General features: G+C 42.1%; 1 protein-coding gene across 1 annotated transcript; it reads left to right on the top strand.

Annotated features, from left to right (window-relative positions):
- Positions 1–339: 339 nt before the first annotated feature.
- Positions 340–14,796, top strand: LOC311313188 (patched domain-containing protein 3-like; the record flags this gene model as incomplete). The annotated part of the gene is made up of 4 exons (XM_084443267.1): positions 340–1,035; positions 4,758–4,885; positions 12,126–12,271; positions 12,432–14,796. The coding sequence occupies 4 exons, from the start codon at positions 340–342 to the stop codon at positions 14,063–14,065; spliced, it is 2,604 nt and encodes an 867-aa protein (XP_084299393.1). The 3' UTR covers positions 14,066–14,796.
- Positions 14,797–22,508: the final 7,712 nt, after the last annotated feature.

Below are 22,508 nucleotides of genomic sequence, written 5' to 3'. Positions count from 1 at the left end.
TTCGTTCCTTTCAAAGAGCCGTTCAAAAGACTGACTAATTTTTATATGTATTTATTTTTAAGAAACCAGCCTTGGGGTGACCCATTTTATCTTGGAAATAATCACTGGGAGGAATGATAGGGTAATATTTGGATCAGAATCATTCAAACTTAGACCTCCAATATATATTATGTGATGAAGTGAAGTAGTAGGGAGGAGCTTGAGTGAAAAAAGAACGGCTCCCACAACTGCGAATCGGTTCCCATCGTTCGTTTTAAAGAGTCGTTCAAAATAATCGGATCGTTCGCGAACGTTACATTACCTACTTTGGACGGAGGGTAGCCTACACGGATCTATAGAATGTCTGGGTGCAATACGAACTGCGTTGAAAAACCTTTAGCCAAGGGTTTTGAGAAGCTTGGCAAATTTGTTGGAAGACATCCCTGGTGGTTTTTGATCATTCCCTTGTTCATCTCTGCTGGTCTCGGCGGAGGATTCTACTTCCTTGGAGACAGACAAGCAAACGACATCGAAGAACAGTTTACGCCTATGAATGGACCTGCCAAAAAGGAGAGACTGGTGGTCCAAACAAACTTTCCACATAATTATACTGATTTCTCTCGTTTGAGAATGTACACTGAAGGGACCTTTGCGTCTCTCATTTTGACAAACCCAACAAATATCCTCACAAACCGTGCTTTTGAAGATGTAGTTCGAATGGATCAACGCGTTGGAGATTTTACAGTAGGGCTATATACACTTAGTTTCAATGACCTTTGTGCTAAGAAAGGCGGAAGATGTATGAGAAATGCAATTTTTGATATTGTGAAAACTCCAGGAGAGGCTGAGAGCACATTTATAACATACCCATTCAACGCCAATACTATTTTCACGGCATCTGAAATCGGTGGCGTGACGCTCAATACCTCATCAGGGCAAATTGAGATCGCACGCGCAGTTAGACTCTTCTATTTCTTGAACGATGTGGACGAGACCGCCAATAACATGTGGCTGAGAGAATTCATAAACATCGCTTCTAAGATGAAAGGAGGACAGGTAAGAACTACTATGTAGGCCTATGTGTAATTTTAAATTTCACTAGTAGCCTATATATTGAACTAATTTGTTTTAGTAGGCCCGTACAACCTTAACGTGATGTAATGTTGGTTACTTTAAAGCAATCAAAGGATACATAATAATAATAAGGGGTTAAAATTTGGATGTGTCTGTTTTAGCGCGTTTGGCATTGGTGCGTGCATTGGCAGCAGTGATGGTGGGGCTCAATACTGCTTCATAAATAGCAAATATCAAGCCTTTAATGATATCTTTGAGATGAAATGGCCTGCCTGTTGGTCTTCCACTGGACATGCCCATTAGAGGGATTCAGCTAAAAATGAAAGGACAATGACGAATCAAATCATCGAAGCTACACCAATGCATTATATGGGGCAGTAACAACGCGACGCGAACTTTAGTTTCACTTTCAAATAGGTGCTCTGTATCCATCTATTTTGTATTACGATAGCCTATGGGGCGCATAGTATCCTGGTGTTAAACTTTCCTGTTATCAGCTCCCTAATCTTGATTCGGGGCTACGTTATCTTCCTCCAGGGCTGAGCGCTCCCTTCAGGTTCAATAACCCTCCTCGTCCAGAAAACAGCAGTGGGAAAACAACCTCACTCGGACAACTTCTCCTTCTTTCTTCCGTGTATTTATTTGCACGTTTCACTATCTCACTGAACTTGTTCGCTAACTAGCTATTTTCCACCATATTCACACCGCTTCCACCAGCCAAAACCACCCGCTTCTCTCAGTCTCCACTCACCAGCTTCATCCTTCTTAAAGGGGTATACACCTATTATAACACTAGGCTAGGCTTAGCCTAACAAAATCAATCAAAATGTTGAAATGGCTTGAAAACGTTTTTGGCTGTTTCTAATAGCCGAGTCCACAATGATGTCTGATATCAGACAGAATTCCAGCTAACGTGTGGGCGGATTTGAATGTCTGGACCCCAGGCTACAAGGATGTGAATCTTCCAGATAGGATTTTGAGCCCGTAAGTTACGACTTCAAGTCACGACTCACAACTTCATAGCGTTCCAGGCAAACTGTCTTAGTGCGTGGAATTCTGGATAAATGTAAACAAGCCAATATGGCAAAAGCTTGAGATTTGACACTGTCAGAGCTGGCAAGCTAAACATTGTAGGCCTATGCCTAATTTCGCTATGCTAAGAAATCGTACGTTACATAATTTTATTTATTGACATCATTGACTTTTTGCCTTTTGCATGGTCAAGTTTAGCCCTTCTCAGTCCTGTTGTCGCATTCCGCTCGCTCATGCCAGACAACAGTCCTTTGCCGGTCCATTTACTTTGCCGTCAGAAGTGTCAGATAAACATGAAACTAAGCAAAAGGGTCTATTTTAACAAATGCTGGGTTTTGAAGCCTCGGCGCTACCATTAAAGCAATACATCGCGATATTTGGACCTTTACAAACATGTCTGGTGTTAATTCTCCAATTAGATTTACTAAAAGTACGCTGAATCGTCCAAACAGTCTACTCAGAAAGATAATACATTGACATTTATTATCTTTTAAAACTCGCGCCCCGGGAGCATTCAGTCGAAGTGCGCATGCGCAACTTTGTGCTTAAAGGAAAATGCTCGTTTTTGACAACCTGGACCTTATTTACGACATATTATAAGAAGTTTGACTCACCGAGATCACTTTTGTGTTGTTCGGAGGCCTGTAGAAGAAATTTAAAATCCAGCGCGAGCCAGTATATACATGTAATGGCGTCGGACGGGGCAACGGGAATGCAGTTTCTCAAAATCCATTTTCGGCCGCTAAACGGTTGTTTTCATCAATCAGATTGGATGAATCGACAGTTGAGATTCCTCAACGCGAGCCATTGTTGTTTTGGTTTTCAAATACGTGGTCTTTAGCCTCTGTAATATGATCTTTACACGCCTCTCCCCCACTTGCTCCAGCACGCATGCGCACAGGCCAGCGCGCAGACTGGCTATTCTCCCTCACATTCTCTGCGCTACGATCGGATTGTTGCTGACGAATGACGACGACAATATTCTCGGCACCAACAACGATCGTAGCGCAGAGAATGTGAGCCGGAGAATAGCCAGTCTGCGCGCTGGCCTGTGCGCATGCGTGCTGGAGCAAGTGGGGGAGAGGCGTGTAAAGATCATATTACAGAGGCTAAAGACCACGTATTTGAAAACCAAAACAACAATGGCTCGCGTTGAGGAATCTCAACTGTCGATTCATCCAATCTGATTGATGAAAACAACCGTTTAGCGGCCGAAAATGGATTTTGAGAAACTGCATTCCCGTTGCCCCGTCCGACGCCATTACATGGATATACTGGCTCGCGCTGGATTTTAAATTTCTTCTACAGGCCTCCGAACAACACAAAAGTGATCTCGGTGAGTCAAACTTCTTATAATATGTCGTAAATAAGGTCCAGGTTGTCAAAAACGAGCATTTTCCTTTAAAGTAGTAGTAAAGGGAAAATGCATGTTTAGCCCTGTTTAAAGGTTACTTATGATCATATACAATGGTTCAGATCAAAACGTTGACAAAACTAACACTTTTGAGAACGTCTGATAATTGCTCTACCACCGTTTTGGTCATACAATGGATGTGGGTGGGCACCTTGGAAAAATCATTCAAAAAACATGTTAAACTCTCAATTTCAAAGACAAGAAACTCACCGAGGTGTTAGTTTGCATTCTGACATATAATTCGCCATAAAGTAAGATTCTAGTTCATCTGGAAAGGCGTTTTTAAATATTTAGCATATAACTATTTAGTCGCAGCACATACGTGTGTAAACTTCCGCAAACTAGGTAGCCTAGCAACATAAACAATAACAAAAGCTACCGTAAGTAGTTCCGCTTCCTGGATCCCCTCTGCGGATTGATCTACACATCTACAACGGTCGCTTCAATACAAGTCAATGGCTTTCATAAAATGATCAATAAAACCCTACAGGATTCATACTTTGCGGCGAATTTGATGTCAGAACACCAACGGACACCAATTACCCCCTCGGTGAGCTTCTTGTCTTTGAAATCGAGAGTTTAACATGTTTTTGAATGATTTTTCACGGTGACCACCCACATCCATTGTATGACCAAAACGGTGGTAGAGCAATTATCAGACCTTCTCAAAAGTGCTAGTTTTGTCAACGTTTTGAATAATATAAATAATGCATATTATATGTAGAGCGCTTTTCAAGGTACTCAAAGACACTTCACACAAGCAATACAATAGCCATACATTGTACAATAAAATAGGGGAGGAAAACAGTAACAGTAAACACAATAAATAATAACAATTACATGAATGACGCAGCAGGGAAGTGGATAAAAAAACAACATGTGGGCAGGGGATGAGGTGGATGTGTTTGGGGAGGGAGTTCCAGAGGGAGGGGGTGGCGATGGGGAAGGCCCAGCTGTCACCCCAGTTTCGGTGCTTTGCTCTGGTTGGCGTCGGCAGATCAGAGGGTACAGGAGGGAGTAGAGCAGGTCAGAGTGTAGGGCTTTAAAGGTGGTGAGCATGAGTTTAAATTGTAATTCATGAATGGGGATGTTCTTTATGCACTCTAATGTGATCAATTAAAAGCTTACCAATTATGTCCATTTTGTATTTTGTTACAGGAATTCTTTACAAAAGGTGCAGTAGATTGTAAGCCTCAATTATGGGAGTTTTTAAGAGTCCAATCATCACAAACATCTAATCTCTCCTTGATCATTGCAGGTGTCCGTTTCTTATTTCACTTCACTGTCAAGGCAAGATGAATTTGAGACAAATTCTGACTCCGTCATTCCACTCTTCTCCGTGACATATGCCCTGGCCATTACCTTCTCAATCGTATCTTGTATGAGGTATGTTTTACTTTTCTTTTAAATTCTACTGCACATACAATTGCAACATCCTAATCATCAGTAGTGTGGTGACGGAGGTATACAAATATGCTCACTTCTTTATCTACAGAAACATTGTATACACTTATATACCATTGATGTAAAAACTGTAAAAGCAATATTAGACAAGAAATGGTGCTCGGAGAGCACAGACCTCCACCCATGAATGCATTTTGTGGCTCTGTGCGCGTGTGTGCGAGCAGGACGTTTGGTATTGCTGCATTTGTTAGGTCAAGAGCTTTATGCCAGTTCAAACCCCATGTCTCTATAACCTTCCCATGTCAAGATACGGCCGTTTCAATTCCGCCCACTGACAATGAATAGGGGAATTTTTTGCCAAAACACGGATGGAGGTAAATGGCTGTCTATGCGGATGTCACAGTGTGGATTTTTCCCCACCGACTAATAAACCCATGACAACACCGGTGTTACTGTACCAGTAACAGTGTCTAGCCTAGATATACAATAAGAGAGCACTTACTTTAATCTTTAATGTTAGACCTTTCCCTTACGTTGAACAGCACTGTTGTGTAGCCTATTTAAATTGTGTTGTGTGCCTCCACGGCTTGACTGCAAATGCGCGATCAGAGTAAGGTAAACGTTTATTGTCATCCAGTTTTTCAACATAGCCTACTAGGAATAGGCACCATGCCCGAAGCACATTCCTAGTATGTTGAAAAACGGCATGGCAATAAACAAATTCTGATTCTGATTATAAAGAATCACAGGACCGTTTATCTTATTCTTACCTTACTCTGATCGCGCATTTGCAGGCAAGCTATGGAGGCATATGGAGGCCAGATTGCCTCCACAAATCGGTGTTATGAACGTAACGCTGCTAGAATAGGCGAAAGTTGCTAGAGTATGCTCGCTAGCGAGCTAATGGCAAAACACACTCGGGTAGGTTAGCTGAACAGCCAGCAGGTGGCTAGGTTAGCTGAACATTAGCTAGGCTAGCTAGCTACGAGAGGCTATTAGCCGTAACCTCCCCTCCCCCCTCCCTACTCTCTTCATGTGAATTGACCCTTAACTAAGTCCCACCTCCTTTGGTTAATGCTGCTACGCCTGTCAAGCTTTCATACTGTATGTAAATATGCCGTTTTCAACTATATCAGTGAGAGATATTCCAAAGGAAATAATAGCACATTTCTGGAATAATAGTTCTGAAATATCAGAGAGGTAGAAAGGACTACAATATGCATTTGAGAGCTTCATTCACAATATAATTTGTCGGCGGAGTATAGACTTTATTTGCAAAACCCCTAAGTAGCTATGAAAACGGGGCAGCCCCATCTAGTCTGTGCTAGTTTAGCTGAGTACAGTGGCTTCAACACGATACGTAGAAAAAATAGGTTTGATCAGCGGTGAGGATCCATACAAAATTGACGTAGTCGTAATTAGTGAAGATCACTCATTATTGCCAATTATATCCAGACATTTATAACTATCTTGTGAATACAGTAACATTATCGGCAAGGCTCATATCAAAACTAGCACTAGCTACACTCCTACCAGGCAGATTAGCTGCACCAGACTATGGTGATTGAGCCACAACGGCATACAATGAGATGAGAAGCAACACTTTAGCCTGAAATAAAATCTATTAACCACTGACAGAAGGTTATTTATTTCGCCCTATAAGCGCCGCCACATCTAACAGGGTGGGGGCGTAGCCTATTCAAGATGGTAAAAATGCATTCTCATTCTGCCGACATAAGGCCGTTTCAGACGGGCGATATTCCGCCTGCGTTCTCGCTCGGATCAGCGGGAGACGCACGCGTCCTGCGTGCAGCGGGGAAAGCTGACTACAATTCAGCTCTTGTCGTGGGCGGGCGTGTGCACGAAACGAGCACGCGCGCGACAATTTCACGGGGTCGCGCCCGCTTGCCGCTCCGCCCCAGATTGTCCGCGGCTCCCAAATTGTCCGCTCGCCTCTCTCATTGAAAATGAATACAGTGCGCGGATATCGCTCCTCGTCTGAAACGGCCTTTAAGCTCCGGGAGGCGTGCTTCTGTCACTGCGAGGGAGCAGAGCGGCAGGTTTGACAGTCCTGTACTAGAAGGAACTCCCTGCCTCATGTCAGGATACCCTTCTCCCCTCCACTTTAGTGGAGAGGAAGAGTTCAGTGGACAAGAGGCTATGCATCTGTTAGCTAGGTTACTACCACCACTAGCTAGGTTACCCCTTGGCTCCACTGCGGCCATCAGCGTCAAACGTCAGTGTCGACATTTTACTGTGACAAATCAAGAAATGAACCTCTGCAACTGACGTTGTATGCTGGCGTCAGAGGCTGGTGTCAAATGCAAGGCAAGTTTATTTATATAGCACATTTCAGCCACAGGGCAATTCAAGGTGCTTTACATGAGACATTAAAAGCATTAAAACAAAAAGCAAGACATTATAGACATTTAAAACAAAAGGCAGGACAAATTAAAAGCATTAAAACAAAAAGCAAGTAATTATAGACATGTAAAACAAAAAGCAGGACAAATAGAATACAGGAATAAAAGTTACAGTGCAGTATACTGATAAACAACTCCTCTTAGAAAGCAGTGGCAAAAAGAAAAGTCTTCAGGCTTGTTTTAAAAGAACCAAGAGTTGCAGCAGACCTGCAGTTTTCTGGAAGTTTGTTCCAGATATGTGGGGCATAAAAACTGAACGCTGCTTCTACATGTTTTGTTTTAACTCTGGGGACAGAAAGCAGACCTGTGCCAGACGACCTGAGGGGTCTGGATGGTTCATAGCATATGAGCAGAACAGAAATATATTTTGGCCCTAGACCATTCAGTGCTTTATAAACCAACAGCAGTATTTTAAAGTCAATTCTTTGACAGACAGGAAGCCAGTGTAAAGACCTTAGAACTGGTGTGATATGCTCCACTTTCTTAGTCTTAGTGAGGACTCGTGCAGCAGCGTTCTGAATCAGCTGCAGCTGTCTGATCGATTTTTTAGAGAGACCTGTATACATGCCGTTACAGTAGTCGAGTCTACTGAAGATAAACGCATGTACACGTTTTTCCAAATCCTTCTGGGACATAAATCCTTTGATCCTTGATATATACTTCAGGTGATAGTAGGCTGACTTTGTAATTGACTTAATGTGGCTGTTGAAATTCAGGTCCGAGTCCATGACTACACCAAGATTTCTGGCTTCGTTTGGGGTTTTTAGCATTACTGATTGAAGTTGAGCACTGACTTTTAATCGTTCTTCTTTGGCTCCAAAGACAATTACTTCAGTTTTATTTTTGTTTAGTTGGAGAAAGTTCTGGCACATCCAATCATTGATTTGTTGAATGCACTTACTCAGCGCTTGTATGGGATTATAATCTCCTGGAGATATAGTGATATAAATTTGTGTGTCATCTGCATAGCTATGGTAACATATTTTGTTGTTTTCCATAATTTGAGTTAGTGGGAGCATGTACATGTTGAACAGAAGAGGCCCCAGGATGGAGCCTTGGGGAACTCCACAGGTCATTTTTGTCAGCTCAGATTTGTAATTGCCTATAGACACAAAATAGTCCCTGTCCTTTAAGTAGGATTATACAACGGTTAGTTGTGGTTCTTGATTCTGATTGGCTGGAAGCCGTGTTAAAATACTTTGTAACACACACCTGGGACCGCATATCATTCCATTTTCAATCAACGTGCCTCCCATTTGATCCAATGCATTGTAGTTGTTGTTGTTGCTTGGCAACCCTTTTGTTAGGGGAACTATTTTGCGCGGCAGAATTGAGGGAATGATGCTTCGTTTTGAATACATTTTAATATTTTACATTGTTGTGTGTTTATTTTACACTAATAGCTGTAGTAACCGTTGTATAAAAGCAATAAACCACTCAAGGCCGTGTGTTATAGTGATTTTATAACAGCTAGGGGGTTTTTTGGCTAACAACGCCCCCTAGCTGTTATAAAATCACTATAACACACGGCCTCTCGTGGTTTATTGCTTAATTCAAACCAATCTAACACTGTACCAGAAATTCCCAGCCAATTTTCCAGTCGGCCTAGTAGTATGTTGTGGTCTACCGTGTCGAACGCAGCGCTGAGATCCAGTAATACTAAGACTGAGATTTTGCCATTATCTGTGTTTAAATGGATGTCATTAAATACCTTAATTAGAGCAGTCTCGGTGCTGTGGTGTGGTCGAAATCCTGACTGGAAGACATCAAAGCCATTACTTAGTACCAGGAAGTTATTCAGTTGTTGGAAAACAACCTTTTCAATTATTTTGCTTAGAAATGGGAGGTTTGATATGGGTCTATAATTGTTCCTTTGTGAGCTGTCTAGATTATTCTTTTTTAAGAGTGGCTTGATGACTGCAGTTTTCAGCGTTTGTGGGAACACACCTGAAAGAAGAGATGTGTTTACAATTTGTAATAAATCAGAGGCCATGCAGTTGGATACAGTTTTGAAGAAGTCTGTAGGTAGAACATCAAGGCAACAGGTGGAGGATTAAATTGTGTCATGGTATTGATTTTAAGTGGACACTGTGACGACACATGTCCTGTACCTGGAATGGAGGCACTAACTGCTTGTCTAATTTTCTGAATTTTGTCAGTGAAGAATGAGGCAAATTCATTGCAGGCCCTGGTGGATAGAAGTTCAGAGGCTACTGACACAGGAGGGTTTGTCAGCCTATCAACAGTGGCAAACAAAGCACGCGCATTGTTATGGTTTTTGGTGATGATGTCAGAAAAGGTCTGCCGTGCATTTCTCAGTTCCATATTATAAATGCGAAGTCTCTCTTTATAGATGTCATAATGAACATGGAGATTTGTTTTTCGCCACCTGCGTTCAGATTTTCGACACTCTGTCTTTTCTATTCTGACCAGCATGGCGTTTCTCCATGGAGATCTTCTCTTACCAGAGACCACTTTCACCTTAGTGGGCGCAACGGCGTCAATAATGTTTGTAATTTTAACATTGAAATTATCTACAAGCTCGTTGACTGAGGCCATAGAGAGGGCAGGTGTGGACGAGAAAGCCTGAGTAAATATCTCACTGGTGTTTTCAGTGATGTGCCGTTTTGAGATAACCTCTGATTGAGAATTTGTGTGCATGGAGATAGTACTCTCAACGAAAACACAGGAATGATCAGAGAGATACCTGAACCTTAGAAATATTCAGACCTTTGGTGATGATCAAGTCCAGAGTGTGCCCCTTGTTGTGTGTGGGCTCCGTCACATGCTGAGTCAGTCCATAGTTATCAAGAACACAACCTAGCTCTTTAGTCCCTCTGTCCTGAGGGTTGTCAACATGGATGTTAAAATCACCAACAATAGCCACACAGTCAAAGTCAATGCAGACAGTAGACAACAGTTCAGCAAAGTCATCAAAGAAGTTTGGACAGTATTTGGGTGGCCTGTAGATGTTTAGAAATATAGCTCGAGAAGAGGAATTCAACTGAAGAGCCACATATTCAAAGGAACCAAAATTTCCATAACACATCTGCTTACATTGGAGGGAGTCATTAAACAATATGGCTACTCCACCTCCTTTCTTATGTACTCTAGCCTCGCTCTTAAAGCTGAAGTTGGGAGGAGTTGACTCAATAAGTACAGCTGCACTGTTACCTTGGTCTAGCCAAGTTTCAGTTAAAAACATAAAATCAAGATTGTGGTTGGTGATAAAATCATTGATTAAAAATGTCTTTCCTGCTAAATCTGACATTTAATAAAGCTAAGTTTAGTGTGCTGAGGGTATTATCTGCACATTTCTCTGTGATAGTTTGTGGCTGACGAGGAATAGATACTAAATTTTATAAATTTGTCGAGCCGGTTGAGTGATTCCTGTTACTTAGCAGATTCACCATTGTTTTTCTATTACCTATCAAGACAGGAATTGAGGAAGATACCATCACGTTGGGTCCTGGCTTGTCCTGGAAGGGGTCATGAGTGCCATTAGCCTTGTAGCCTGGACCCAGTACATATCAGTTAGAGCGTTGCGACGCAACGGCTGCAGTGGAGGTGCTCTCATTAATCACAAAGGATTCATTTCCTTAGCGTCTGATAGTTGATGGGTGACGCTGACGCTAACGGACCCAGTGGCGCCAAGCCCTTAGCTAGCTAGGTTAACTAGCTGGATAGCTACAGCGTTAGCTAGCAGAGAGAGGGTAGCTATGGAGCTTATGACAGCTGTAAATTTTTTGAACAAAAGATTCGTTCATAATTCGTTTGTTATTCATTGATAATCAGGGCTGCCAAGTTTGACCGAAGGTTTGGGGTCAGATTTTGTCTCTCAGTCACAAGTGTGCACCCCCCGCTCTTCTCTATGCTACACCCTTCAGTCTGGTAAAATCTGGTGAAATCAGTCTGGTAGTTTTTGCGTAATCCTGCAGACAGACAGACGGACACACACCACCGAAAACATTACCTTTCACCCTGCACTGTCACTGGGGCAGAGGTAAATTGCTGACATTATGCCCACTTCTTCAGTCACCACTACACCACTGATCCTAATATACAACAACTACCTACATTATATTCATGAAAAAAGCTCTCAGACGGTTATTAAAACTGTAACTCGTGAGAGGGTGTGGTACAAAGTGACAAATAAAAAATCTAAAAGCAGTCTTTAGTCAAAGGGAGGTGAATTTACATTACATTACATTACATTACAGTCATTTAGCAGACGCTTTTATCCAAAGCGACTAACAATAATTGCATTTAACGTAGGAAGAGCCAATGTACTACTACTTGCCAGAACTCACAAGTGCATCTTCTTTCTAAAACAAACAAGTGACTAAGAGCATAATCTAGTGCTGAAGGCAAAGTGCAAGAATCACAATCTAAAGTACAGTGCAATATAATATAATAAGTGCTTAGGTGGGAGGATTGTTGTAGTACTTCTTGAAGAGATGAGTTTTGAGCCTGCGACGAAAGATGGGCAGCGACTCTGCTGTCCTGACATCAGTGGGCAGCTCATTCCACCACTGCGGGGCCAGGACAGAGAAGAGCCGTGACCGTGTCGATCGACCGCAGGAGCCTCGGAGTGACGGGGCAACCAGTCGCCCTGAGGTAGCAGAGCGTAGTGGTCGGGAGGGGATGTAGGGTTTGACCATGGCCTGGAGGTAGGAGGGGGCTGTTCCTTTCATTGCCCTGTAGGTTAGCGCCAGAGTTTTAAACTGGATGCGAGCCGCTACAGGGAGCCAGTGTAGGTTTAAGGAATTAAGGGAGGTTTCTTCTACCTGTCGTTCTAGGTTGGACTGTGTGAGAAACAAGGTCTGGGTGGCTTCCTTTGGTGTCATCTCAGCTGGCATGGCCGTAGTGTCCAGTTTTGGGTTGTTGCTCTACTGTGGAATGCCCTTCGCCATGACCGTTGCCACCGCTCCCTTCTTGATTCTGGGTAAGTTTCCAAACTATGAGTCTTATTAATCATAACATATAACACATAGAGTATACTCACAAATCATTTGCAATGCAACATTGCTTTCTTTTCTTGTTTGTATCATTTTGCTTTTGATCAAATGCCACATTTACTAAACTTACTTTTTCTCTCTCTAAAGGAATTGGTGTTGACGATATGTTCATCATGATATCTTGCTGGCAGCATACTAAAGTTGACATCTCTGTAGAGGACCGTATGGCAGAGACATACAAAGATGCAGCTGTTTCCATCACCATCACCACACTGACCAATGCCTTGGCTTTCTACATAGGTCTCCTAACTCCCTTTGGTTCAGTACAGTCTTTCTGTATGTACACTGGCACAGCTGTTGTGTTCTGTTACTTATACAACATAACCTTCTTTGGTGCCTTCTTGGCACTGAATGGACAACGAGAGGCAAGCAACAGGCACTGGCTGACTTGCCTGACAGTTCCAAAACCTAACTCTGATAAGTATAATCTGTGTTCTGTAGGGGGAGCTTATGATAAACAGACCAGGGAAGAAGAATTAATGCCAATTAACAACTTTTTCAAGCGTTATTATGGGCCATTTCTGACAAATAAATTAACCAAAGTATTTGTGATGCTGCTTTATGCTCTGTATCTGGCTATAAGCATTTATGGTTGCTTCCAAATGGAAGAGGGCATCGATCTGAAACATTTAGCAACTGATGACTCATATGTCGGTAGCTATTACGATAATGAGCGTGAATACTTTTCTGAGTATGGCCCAAATGTTATGCTTGTTGTGACAGACTCAGAGTTCAAATATTGGGATGTCAGTGCCCGGGAGCAACTGGATGATTGTCTACAAAAATTTGAGAATTTAAACATTGATGATCGACCATTGGTTGCCAAAGATATGGCTATATCTTGGCTTCATCAATATCTAAATTATGGAAAGGCAACCAATTTGAATCTCAATGACAAAAAAGTGTTCATTGATAATTTACCCGTTTTTTTCAGTTTGTCAAGTATGACACAAGATTTTAGACAAGATGTGAACTTTTCTGCATCTGCGATATATGCCTCTAGAATGTTTGTTCAGACGGTCAACATTCGTACGGCCCTAGATGAAAAGAACATGTTGATTAAGTTCAGAGAGACAGCTCAGCACTGTCCCGGGGCCCTGCTTGTTTACCATCCTGCTTTCATTTTCTATGACCAGTATGAAGTCATTGTTAGTAACACCATCCAAAACATTGTCTTGGCCACTATCATCATGCTGGTAATCTCCCTTTTGTTGATTCCCAATCCCATATGTTCTCTGTGGGTGACCTTTGCCATTGCCTCTATCATAGTGGGAGTTTCTGGTTTCATGGCATTATGGGATGTTAATCTAGACTCCGTATCCATGATCAATCTGGTCATCTGCATTGGTTTCTCTGTGGACTTCTCTGCGCATATTTCTTATCACTTTGTCTCAAGTAAAGAGGCCACAGCTGATAAAAAAGCAATAGATGCAATCTTCAACGTGGGGTATCCTATTATTCAGGGAGCTGTGTCTACTATTTTAGGTGTAGTGGTGCTAGCTGCAGCTGAGAGCTACATCTTCAGAACCTTCTTTAAGATCATGTTCCTGGTCATTTCCTTTGGGGCCCTCCATGGTATTACCTTCATCCCAGTGTTTCTCACCCTCTTTAGCTGTAGTGCTCAAGTCAGTGAGGGAAAAAATAAAGCAGGTCAGTCGAACACTTACACACCACCAAGTAATCAAGTGATAGAAATCCCAGTTACTAAACGTTTGGAATAACAGGTCAGAAACATTATCAATTAATCAACGTGTTCCTAGAGATACCAGCCATGGAATAGTTAATGAGACATGTACTACTGACCCTGACTGCCCATGACATACGTGTACTGTATCTATGTACAACACGTTTTCAGAGCCCTGACTGAGCTGGAAAAAGGGGGATTGGGGGAATTTACAAAGTAGCCTATACCCTTTTCTGTCTGGGCTTAACAAGCAAGATGTAATGTAGCCATAGTGCAATAGTTGCTTTTATCTTTTTCAAGCTTACCTTCAACTTATTGTACAATTACAATCAATATTATTTACTATTTATTCATATGTATGCAACTGGTTTCTACTGTACATGATTCATGTTGCTGGTTTCTACTGTATAATGTTAGATTTGATAGATGTGTTAGATTGTGTACTCAATGAGTCAATCAGCTGAATAATAGTTAATGCAATTTCCTCCTGGGGATCAGTGAAGTACCTATCTACTTACCTACCTTCTACTGTACTTACAGTAGCTACATAAATGTTTATGACAATGGAAATGATTGTCCTACAGGACAATACATATTTGAAAGCAGTATAAGACCCTTTCTGCATTATACACTATTATTTTTTAAATATCACCTGGTGCCTGAATTGTGTTTTGCCTTACATGAATAAAGATATTTCCAACTGAATAATATACTAGTTCATGCACTTTTCCCCTGGGGATCAATAAAGTACCTGCCTACATATCTACTGTTGGGGGGGGGGGGGGACAGCAGGCAAGTATGATGTTCTACGTTCTCAGATAAGGACAGGATGTTCCACATCAGTATTTCCAAACTCACCTAAGTTCCAAAAAAGACCATTAGCCCCACTCGTATGACGCACAGAAAATGTTTGATTTGGGTATAAAAAGAACAGTGAGCCCACTTTCTGGTGGGCTTTGTTCAGATCGTGTATGCTGTGTCTGTGTGTGTATCAGCGAATAAATTACCTGTGAAAGGCTGGTTGATCAGTCTCCTGTGAATGTCTGTAACAAATTCCTAACATAAGTGGCTAGCCAGCCATCATCGTTTGGGGGGGTCTGCCAGCCATTGCATCTCAGAGTGACAGCCATGCTGCAAGCCAAAACAAAGGTAGGAGAATTTTAGCCTACTTCTCACCAAATAGTAGTGTGCTTTCACTGTTGCTGAGGTGTGGTTGGTCTGCTTGACTCTTAAAGACTCATTCTACAGAAACGCCCACTTTTCTGTCCCCAGGCTTTGCAGAAAGTATACACTTTAAATATACTTTATAATCACATTAGATGTATACATCTGAATAATATGAAATGTTCTTTGAACAATTATACCTAATTAAGCCTTGAATTGGGCAATATTCATTTTTGTGTGTTGGCTGTAAGCCGACACACCAAGAAGAGGGAATCCTATTTGTCGCTCCCTTCCTCTTTCTTCTTGTTGTTGACCTGCAGTTCTATTGTTGCTACCACATGTTGTGAGCCCATGAGCTAACTGGCTATCCCGCTCTTATTGTGCTGGATTGGAAGCATTGGAACTGATGTGTCCAGGTGACAAGACCTATCTTTATTTATCAAACATTACCGTCCTACCAGTCCCGCACAGAAACAAGCCAGCCAACACACATAAGCCAGGCTGGACCTGGCCTGGTTAATCAATTATATGAAATTCCAAGTACAAGAAAATTGCTTGTCCACATGCTTATGTGTGGAGGTATAAGGGCATGTACAAAAATATATTTCTCTCCCATTTTAAATTCTCTATTCTGGGAAGAAAAAAAAAGAGACTTATGACATCACTTCCTACTGTACATTCTACTTCCTGAAGAACTGCAAATGAAGACACTTGATAAGTCTGCTGCCTCTTTTCAAATGTTGGAAATATTATCATGTATCTCATAATTTTATGCGAGGCTTTTAGTCTGCATCACTGGTATGACCTATTGTATGAGAAGGGAAATGTAAAAAAGCATATTACAAATGGATTAAATAACATATTTTAGTGAGTTTAGCATGATTAGCAACATGTGGTTTGAGGTATGGTTGCTGGCATTTTGTAAAGTACATCTTTCATGAAAAATGTCACTGGTGTTACCGTCACTGGTGTTACTGATCCTTATGGTAACACCAGTAAAGTACATATACAAAAAAATAAAAATCAATTATGCTCTCATTTATGTGGATTCATAAAGCCAAAGGGTTAACCAATGTTGTAACCTAAGTTTAAATATAGGAAAATGAAATCAATTTTAAGACATACTGCTATCCCAAAAGTGGGCGTTTTTGTAGAATGACTGCAAACTAAAAGAATCTTGCCAGCAGGAAATCAGTCATAGCCCTATGCATATGGTGGTTGCTTTTAAATTGTGATAAATGTGTCTAAAATAGTAAAACAGACCGAATTAAATTGGCTTTGTGTTAGCATTGGAAAAAAGCAACCGACTGGCGGGGTCGAGGTAGCCTGGTACGACCATCCCGTTCTCGCAAACTCAGATTCTGTTTCACTAACGCAGAACGATATTGCGGCCGAGCCGCAAGCGCGTTTGAGAGACAGGAATGGTGCAATTGCACTGTTTTTATACTGCAGTCCGAGCCGGCCCGGGCTCGTGTGAGTTTGGCTTGAAAGCCTGTTTAGTTTTGAATACTTTGCTTGAAAGCAAGAGCGGGAAAGTGGTCCCGACTGTTGTTTTTTCCCCAGTCTGCTCAAGCGCCTGCTGAAAATACACGCCGTGCCTTTTATGAGCTCTGATCGGACGATTACCACGGATGGACACTGTCTAATATTATAGCCTATATGTAGTTTCCACCTACTAGCCAAGGAGAAGTAGGCTATGACAGACTGTAAGAAAACACGAAGGTTAGGACATACCTGACAGCGCGACTCAATAAAAAACTCCCAGTCTCTAGAAGGGCCGAATAATTTATGCATTAGGCTATATCAGTTATTAGGCTATAACTAAGTAGGCTAACTCTACAGAGACAGAAATTGTCTGCAGAGACGCTGACAATAGCCTTCATAAGGATCAGGTGGGGTCGCTCCCTAACCATCCAGAAGTTCTGAAACATAAGGAAAGTAGCCTATAAGCACCAGCACACTTGAACATCTCCGCACAAAATTAACCAGGTGCCAGCCACAAAGATTTGACGGACTTTATAAATTAAAAACCAGGACTGACTTTGAGTTTGACCATATGAGACAAAACCATGGATGTATTAGGACAAAACTGACTGACGTGTGTGTGTGTGTGTGTGTGTGTGTGTGTGTGTGTGTGTGTGTGTGTGTGTGTGTGTGTGTGTGTGTGTGTGTGTGTGTGTGTGTGTGTGTGAGTGAGTGAGTGAGTGAGTGAGTGAGTGAGAAATGCGTGTGAGAAATGCGTGTGAGAAATGCGTGTGAGAAATGCCCCGGGGGCAGCGCGGCCAGATAACAGCTGCTAACTGTCAGAAGTGTGTTAACTCGTCCTACCATGCCTGACAGTCCATGTGAACTGCAAGGTTTGAAACGCATTGACATACAAAACGTGTATAAAAGCAGATTCCCTGAGAATGAGAGAACATGAATGTGAGAATGTGAATGTGAGCAGCCTGCACAGGAGATAGTTGGCAAAGTTAGTACGCAGTTAGAATTCAGAAGGAAAAAGAGCTGGTTGGCAACTTGCCAGGAGTTGTGGCGCAGATAGAAAAGTTAGTTAAGCAAACGTATTTCCTGAACAGACAAAGCGAGAGAGCAGTGAGCTGCAACCCCATATGAGGGGTGGAGCCTAACCTTTGCCATCATCAGAGAGAGAGCATTTTCAGATTGGGGAGGGCTACAGTATCTGCTTCCCGTCCCTTCGCTCACAAAGACAAAATCAGCTGTTATCGTGGGTCCTAGCCAACTTGTGGCGCTGTGTAAAAAGCAGGCCCCCAGGATTCGAAATCTAAAGTGAAACCCTATTGAACCGCGCAATCTTGGCAAATTTGTAGTCATTTGGCTATTTCCGGTGCCGTTTGTACTTGCGCAGTTGTGCTTTTCTGTCTACGCGCATCCACAAACAAGTTCATGTTTATGTGAAATGCAATGAAATGAAAACCGGCTTGCATATTAACACCTGTTTTTGTCAAATATATCCATTGGAGACTTTTTTTTATTTTTATCCAGGTATCTTAGTTTTAACAGGTTAATTATACCTGAACATGTTTTGTTTGCTAGTAGATGGTATTCATTCCGTTAGCGATAACGTTATTGCAGCCAGGCTAAATTCCTCCAGGGAGCCAGTGACAGGCGAGTGGAAAAGCTTCACTCCCCGCTAGCAGGAGCTTTGGCCGCTGCTACCGCATCTCTGATAACCCGCTGAGTTCGTGGCTGCTATTTCACATTCACCCTTGATCAATCCCAATACCGATCCATGGTAATAATGAATCAATCGTTCAGATATAGGTTGGGTTCCGGTGCATAGTTGAAATGGTAGTGGGATACGGTGATAAACTGGAGTGATCATTTGACAGCAATTATTAGCCTTTTCCAGAAATGGACAGAAACGGGATTATATATATTTTTAGAATAACAGGAATTTATTCACATACTGTACAATGGAAAGGAGTTGATATGTAGGCATAAAGATGAAACGATACACTGCCATTCAACAATCCACAATAATTAGCCTAGGCCTACATGGTTAAGTTTGGGTGTTTTCAGTCAACGTTGGTGTTGACCGCCTCTAGCTTCTATATCGAATGGCCGACTGGTGTAAGATGGATAGCCTAAGGTTAGAGAGATAAATGTAAGTTATGTTAATAAAGCTAACAATGATGTTGTCAAATGCATGCAGCCCTACCGATCTGAAAGATTGATTCATTATTACCATGGATCGGTATTGGGATTGATCAAGTGCAAGTGTGAAATAGCAGCCACAAACTCAGCGGGTTCCCGTAGCCTACTGTTGCAAGCTCAGAGACAAACTAAGAACCACCAGGAAATCCAAGCAAGCCTATAGGATAGGCGGAGCATACAGTAAGTCCACTACCAAATCTAAAAATAGTAGTGATTCTCCACAGAAAAGAGCAGTGCTTTTTGAGTTGGGGAGGGCTATCTGCTCACTAGGGTTTTAGAAGTTTGAATCAGAACTACGAAGTATGAACCATCGATATACCATCACCAGTGTTAATGAAATTCAAGTATCACCAACAAGGTTCCTAACCGGTTCAAGGAACGTAAACGTAAACCGAAAACGAACGGTATTTTATGAGGAACAGAAACAGGAACGAAAACGAAATGGTCTTTAATTGTTCCAGAACAGAAACGTTAATTTCTTTTTTTGTTCTTTGTAGTAGGCCTATATAACTTAAAAATAATTAAAAAAAAGAAGAAAGAAAAACAAAAAAACAGCCTTTTCCCGGTTGTATCGTTCCCCGCGGAATACCGCTACCCGATTGGTTCGTGGAGCGCACGTAGCCGTGCCCTGACACAGCCGAAGGCTCTATAACTGGGCTCTGCCCTGACTGACATTGTCCCTACTGGCTCTCGGAGAACGGCTTTGCCCTTGTGGGCCGTGGCTAGCCTGGCTCGGATCGCAATAAGTGCGGAACGGTGAACGGAACGTTATTTTTCGTTCTTAACTGGTTAAGGAACGCTTTGTTGGTGGCGGAACACAAGAACGGAAACGTTAAATATGCTGGTTCTGCTCGAAGCGAACCGATTGAAAGATTATTTCGTTTTTAAGCCCTGATCACCAATGTGTTACCCCCAATTTGTTTCTTTCTGTTTTCCTACTTGATTGATGTTCTCTAAGTTTCTCTAAGTTTATTGTTTTACAACCTCTGTGAAACTTCCTTCTCATCCGTTCCCAGAGAATCAGTCTGTTTAGAAAAAACATTTGCTCTGTGACATCACTCCCCTGTACCCTTTGGCTAGAGTGCACGTCACTTCCTCCATACCATGCTATAAGGCTGCGTTCCGAATCGCATACTTCTACTTCTTACTACCAGTACCTACTACAGCTGCCCATAGAAAGTATGTACTTTGCAAGCAGTAGGCATCCAATTGGGACATACTACCTTGTCATAACATTGCGCCTTGAAATTTGCCCACATCCGTCGCTGTCCTTAACGCGACATTCGTCTACAGCTGTCACGACTCGCACATGTGACGCACATTTCCGCTGCGCACAGGATTGTGGGTCAGAATAGCCAGAAAAGCCTGCTGGCTTGCATACTGCAAAATACGACCGGATGTAGTAGGACATCCTGGTATTTTTGCCATACTGCATGTGGCATTCTATGTATTGGGACATACTACATCCTGTTTTGGCATACTATATAGTAGGGTAGTATGCGATTCGGAACGCAGCCTAAGAGATTCTGCACGCTTGAGTCTCAGTACTCTGATCGACGGAAACACTTCCTGTTTTCAGAGTCCGCTTTGCAAAACATAACATCAGAATAAAACTATTGTCTCTGTTTTAAACCAGCTTGAATAGACCACTCGCGTGTTCTTTTGATTCTCTAACTTAACCCAGTTAGAACACCCTCTTTCCCGGTGGATTTGGTTTCTTCCAAATTAACACTGGACCTGGAAGCCCCCCCCCCTCCCCCCCCTCGTCTCAGATAAACACGTTTTCATGGTCTGCTTGCATACATTTAGATTAAGGTTGTCCTTAACTGATGAACAGGTCCTCCAAATATTAGGGTATTCAGTATATCAGATTCAATATACTTCATACTTCAGTATACAGTATATCATTCGGACCAATGCCAAGTGAGTAAAAAAAAGTAGATTTGTTTTCCCTTACTTTTATTTTGAAAGTCCTTGAAAGAATGCTACCGTTTTCACACCGCTTGAGTGGCAACTGGTAGTGTGCTGTGTCCTGATTTTAAACTGCAAAAATGCAAAAAAAACACTAACATTTTGTGCGCGCTATGCGCGCAAATAACACCTTGCACGGACCCTGCGCGCGCATGCTTCTCTATCTCGTGCCCATACGCGGATAATACCTATGGATAATACGGCCAAAAAGGGCACGTGCCCAGGGGCATGGAAGTGCCCAGGGGCAGGGCACAAGGGGCGACTTTTTATATATATATATATATATTTTAAAAAAAAAATATATATATAAATATATATATATATATATATATATATATATTAGTCAGGTAAAGTGTGGAAACCTCAGTCACAGAACCCCGCCCGGTGATGGCGCATCCCCCCTCTCCCAGCACCTGTTGGTTTCGCCCATAGGGAGGGGGGGGGGGCGTCTGGATCATAGAACACTGACTGGTTCATCAGAACTAACTCACATGGCCCTTCAGGCCAGAGCCGGTCGTGAACAGTGTACCCCTCTCCGGGCCAACCTGTGAAGAATGTTTTCTCCAACGTTCTGCAATATTTTCAGACCCAGTGATCCCAGCAATACTAGATGGCAAGGGCATCTTAATGTTATTAATAACTTTAACTTCTTTCCAGAATTAATTGGCATTATTCTGCTGAAGCTTCTTGGTTTAATTAAACAGTTCACAAACTTGTCATACATTGTACACAGGTCATTACTATGGTTTTGGATCTTACAGTTAATGTTATCACACAGGATAGCATCCGACGGAATATCAATATTACTAAGGCCCTTGTCCATCAGCGACTTGTAATGCCAGAGGTCCTTTTCTGTCATCCTTGACCAATCTAGTTTCCCACTCGGTTCATGGTTATCATAGCTGGTCAACTCAGGTAGATTCTCAACATTTAACATCAATGAGACAGGTATGTGATCTGTTGTAGGCAGCCATCCCATACATTACCTCAACTTTCTCTAAACAGTCATGAGCATCAGCTGTACATACACAGTGGTCCAGCCAGGATGTTGTATGCCATGCTTCACTTGTATATGTGTAGCTATCTGCGGGCAAAAGTACTTTGCTGGAGAGAACCAGCTTGCTGTCTTGACAAAACTGCAGTAGGTCTTGGCCAAGCAGGGATTTCTCATCAGAAATATCAGCATTCATGTCACCCACAATAAATATACGTATATGCATGTTCCTTAATAAACAAGCTTATAAAAGCAATCCTGTTAATATAGTCAGTAATATATATCCTCATTTTTGTAACATTCATACGGAGTATATATATTTAAGATTACAAGCTTTGTCATTATGTACAACTTTGATGGCAATACCCCAGTCCACCTCAAGCCTGATCACACTGATCAATGGATCACATTTCTTATGCCAAAGTATGGCCCCTCCCCCAGGAATTCTGCCCCGCAGTATTCCTGTGCTTAGGTCATTTGTGGACTCTCCTGCTCCATGGAAGTCATCATTAACAGTATTCAGTTTATCAAGATCTTGTTTTGCTAAAAACGTCTCTTGTATGCACAAAATATCTCCAAGAGCTGATAACAATATGCTGCGCTTTGTCCCCAGCACCATGTCCTAAGGCGCAAGCCACGAGAGTTATATGACACAACTCTAATACCAGTCATAGGA

Source organism: Borostomias antarcticus (assembly GCF_949987555.1).
Source record: "Borostomias antarcticus genome assembly, chromosome: 9".
Lineage (NCBI taxonomy): Eukaryota > Metazoa > Chordata > Actinopteri > Stomiiformes > Stomiidae > Borostomias > Borostomias antarcticus.
Note: the sequence above shows the minus strand (reverse complement) of the source record. Positions and strands in the feature narration are given on the sequence as shown.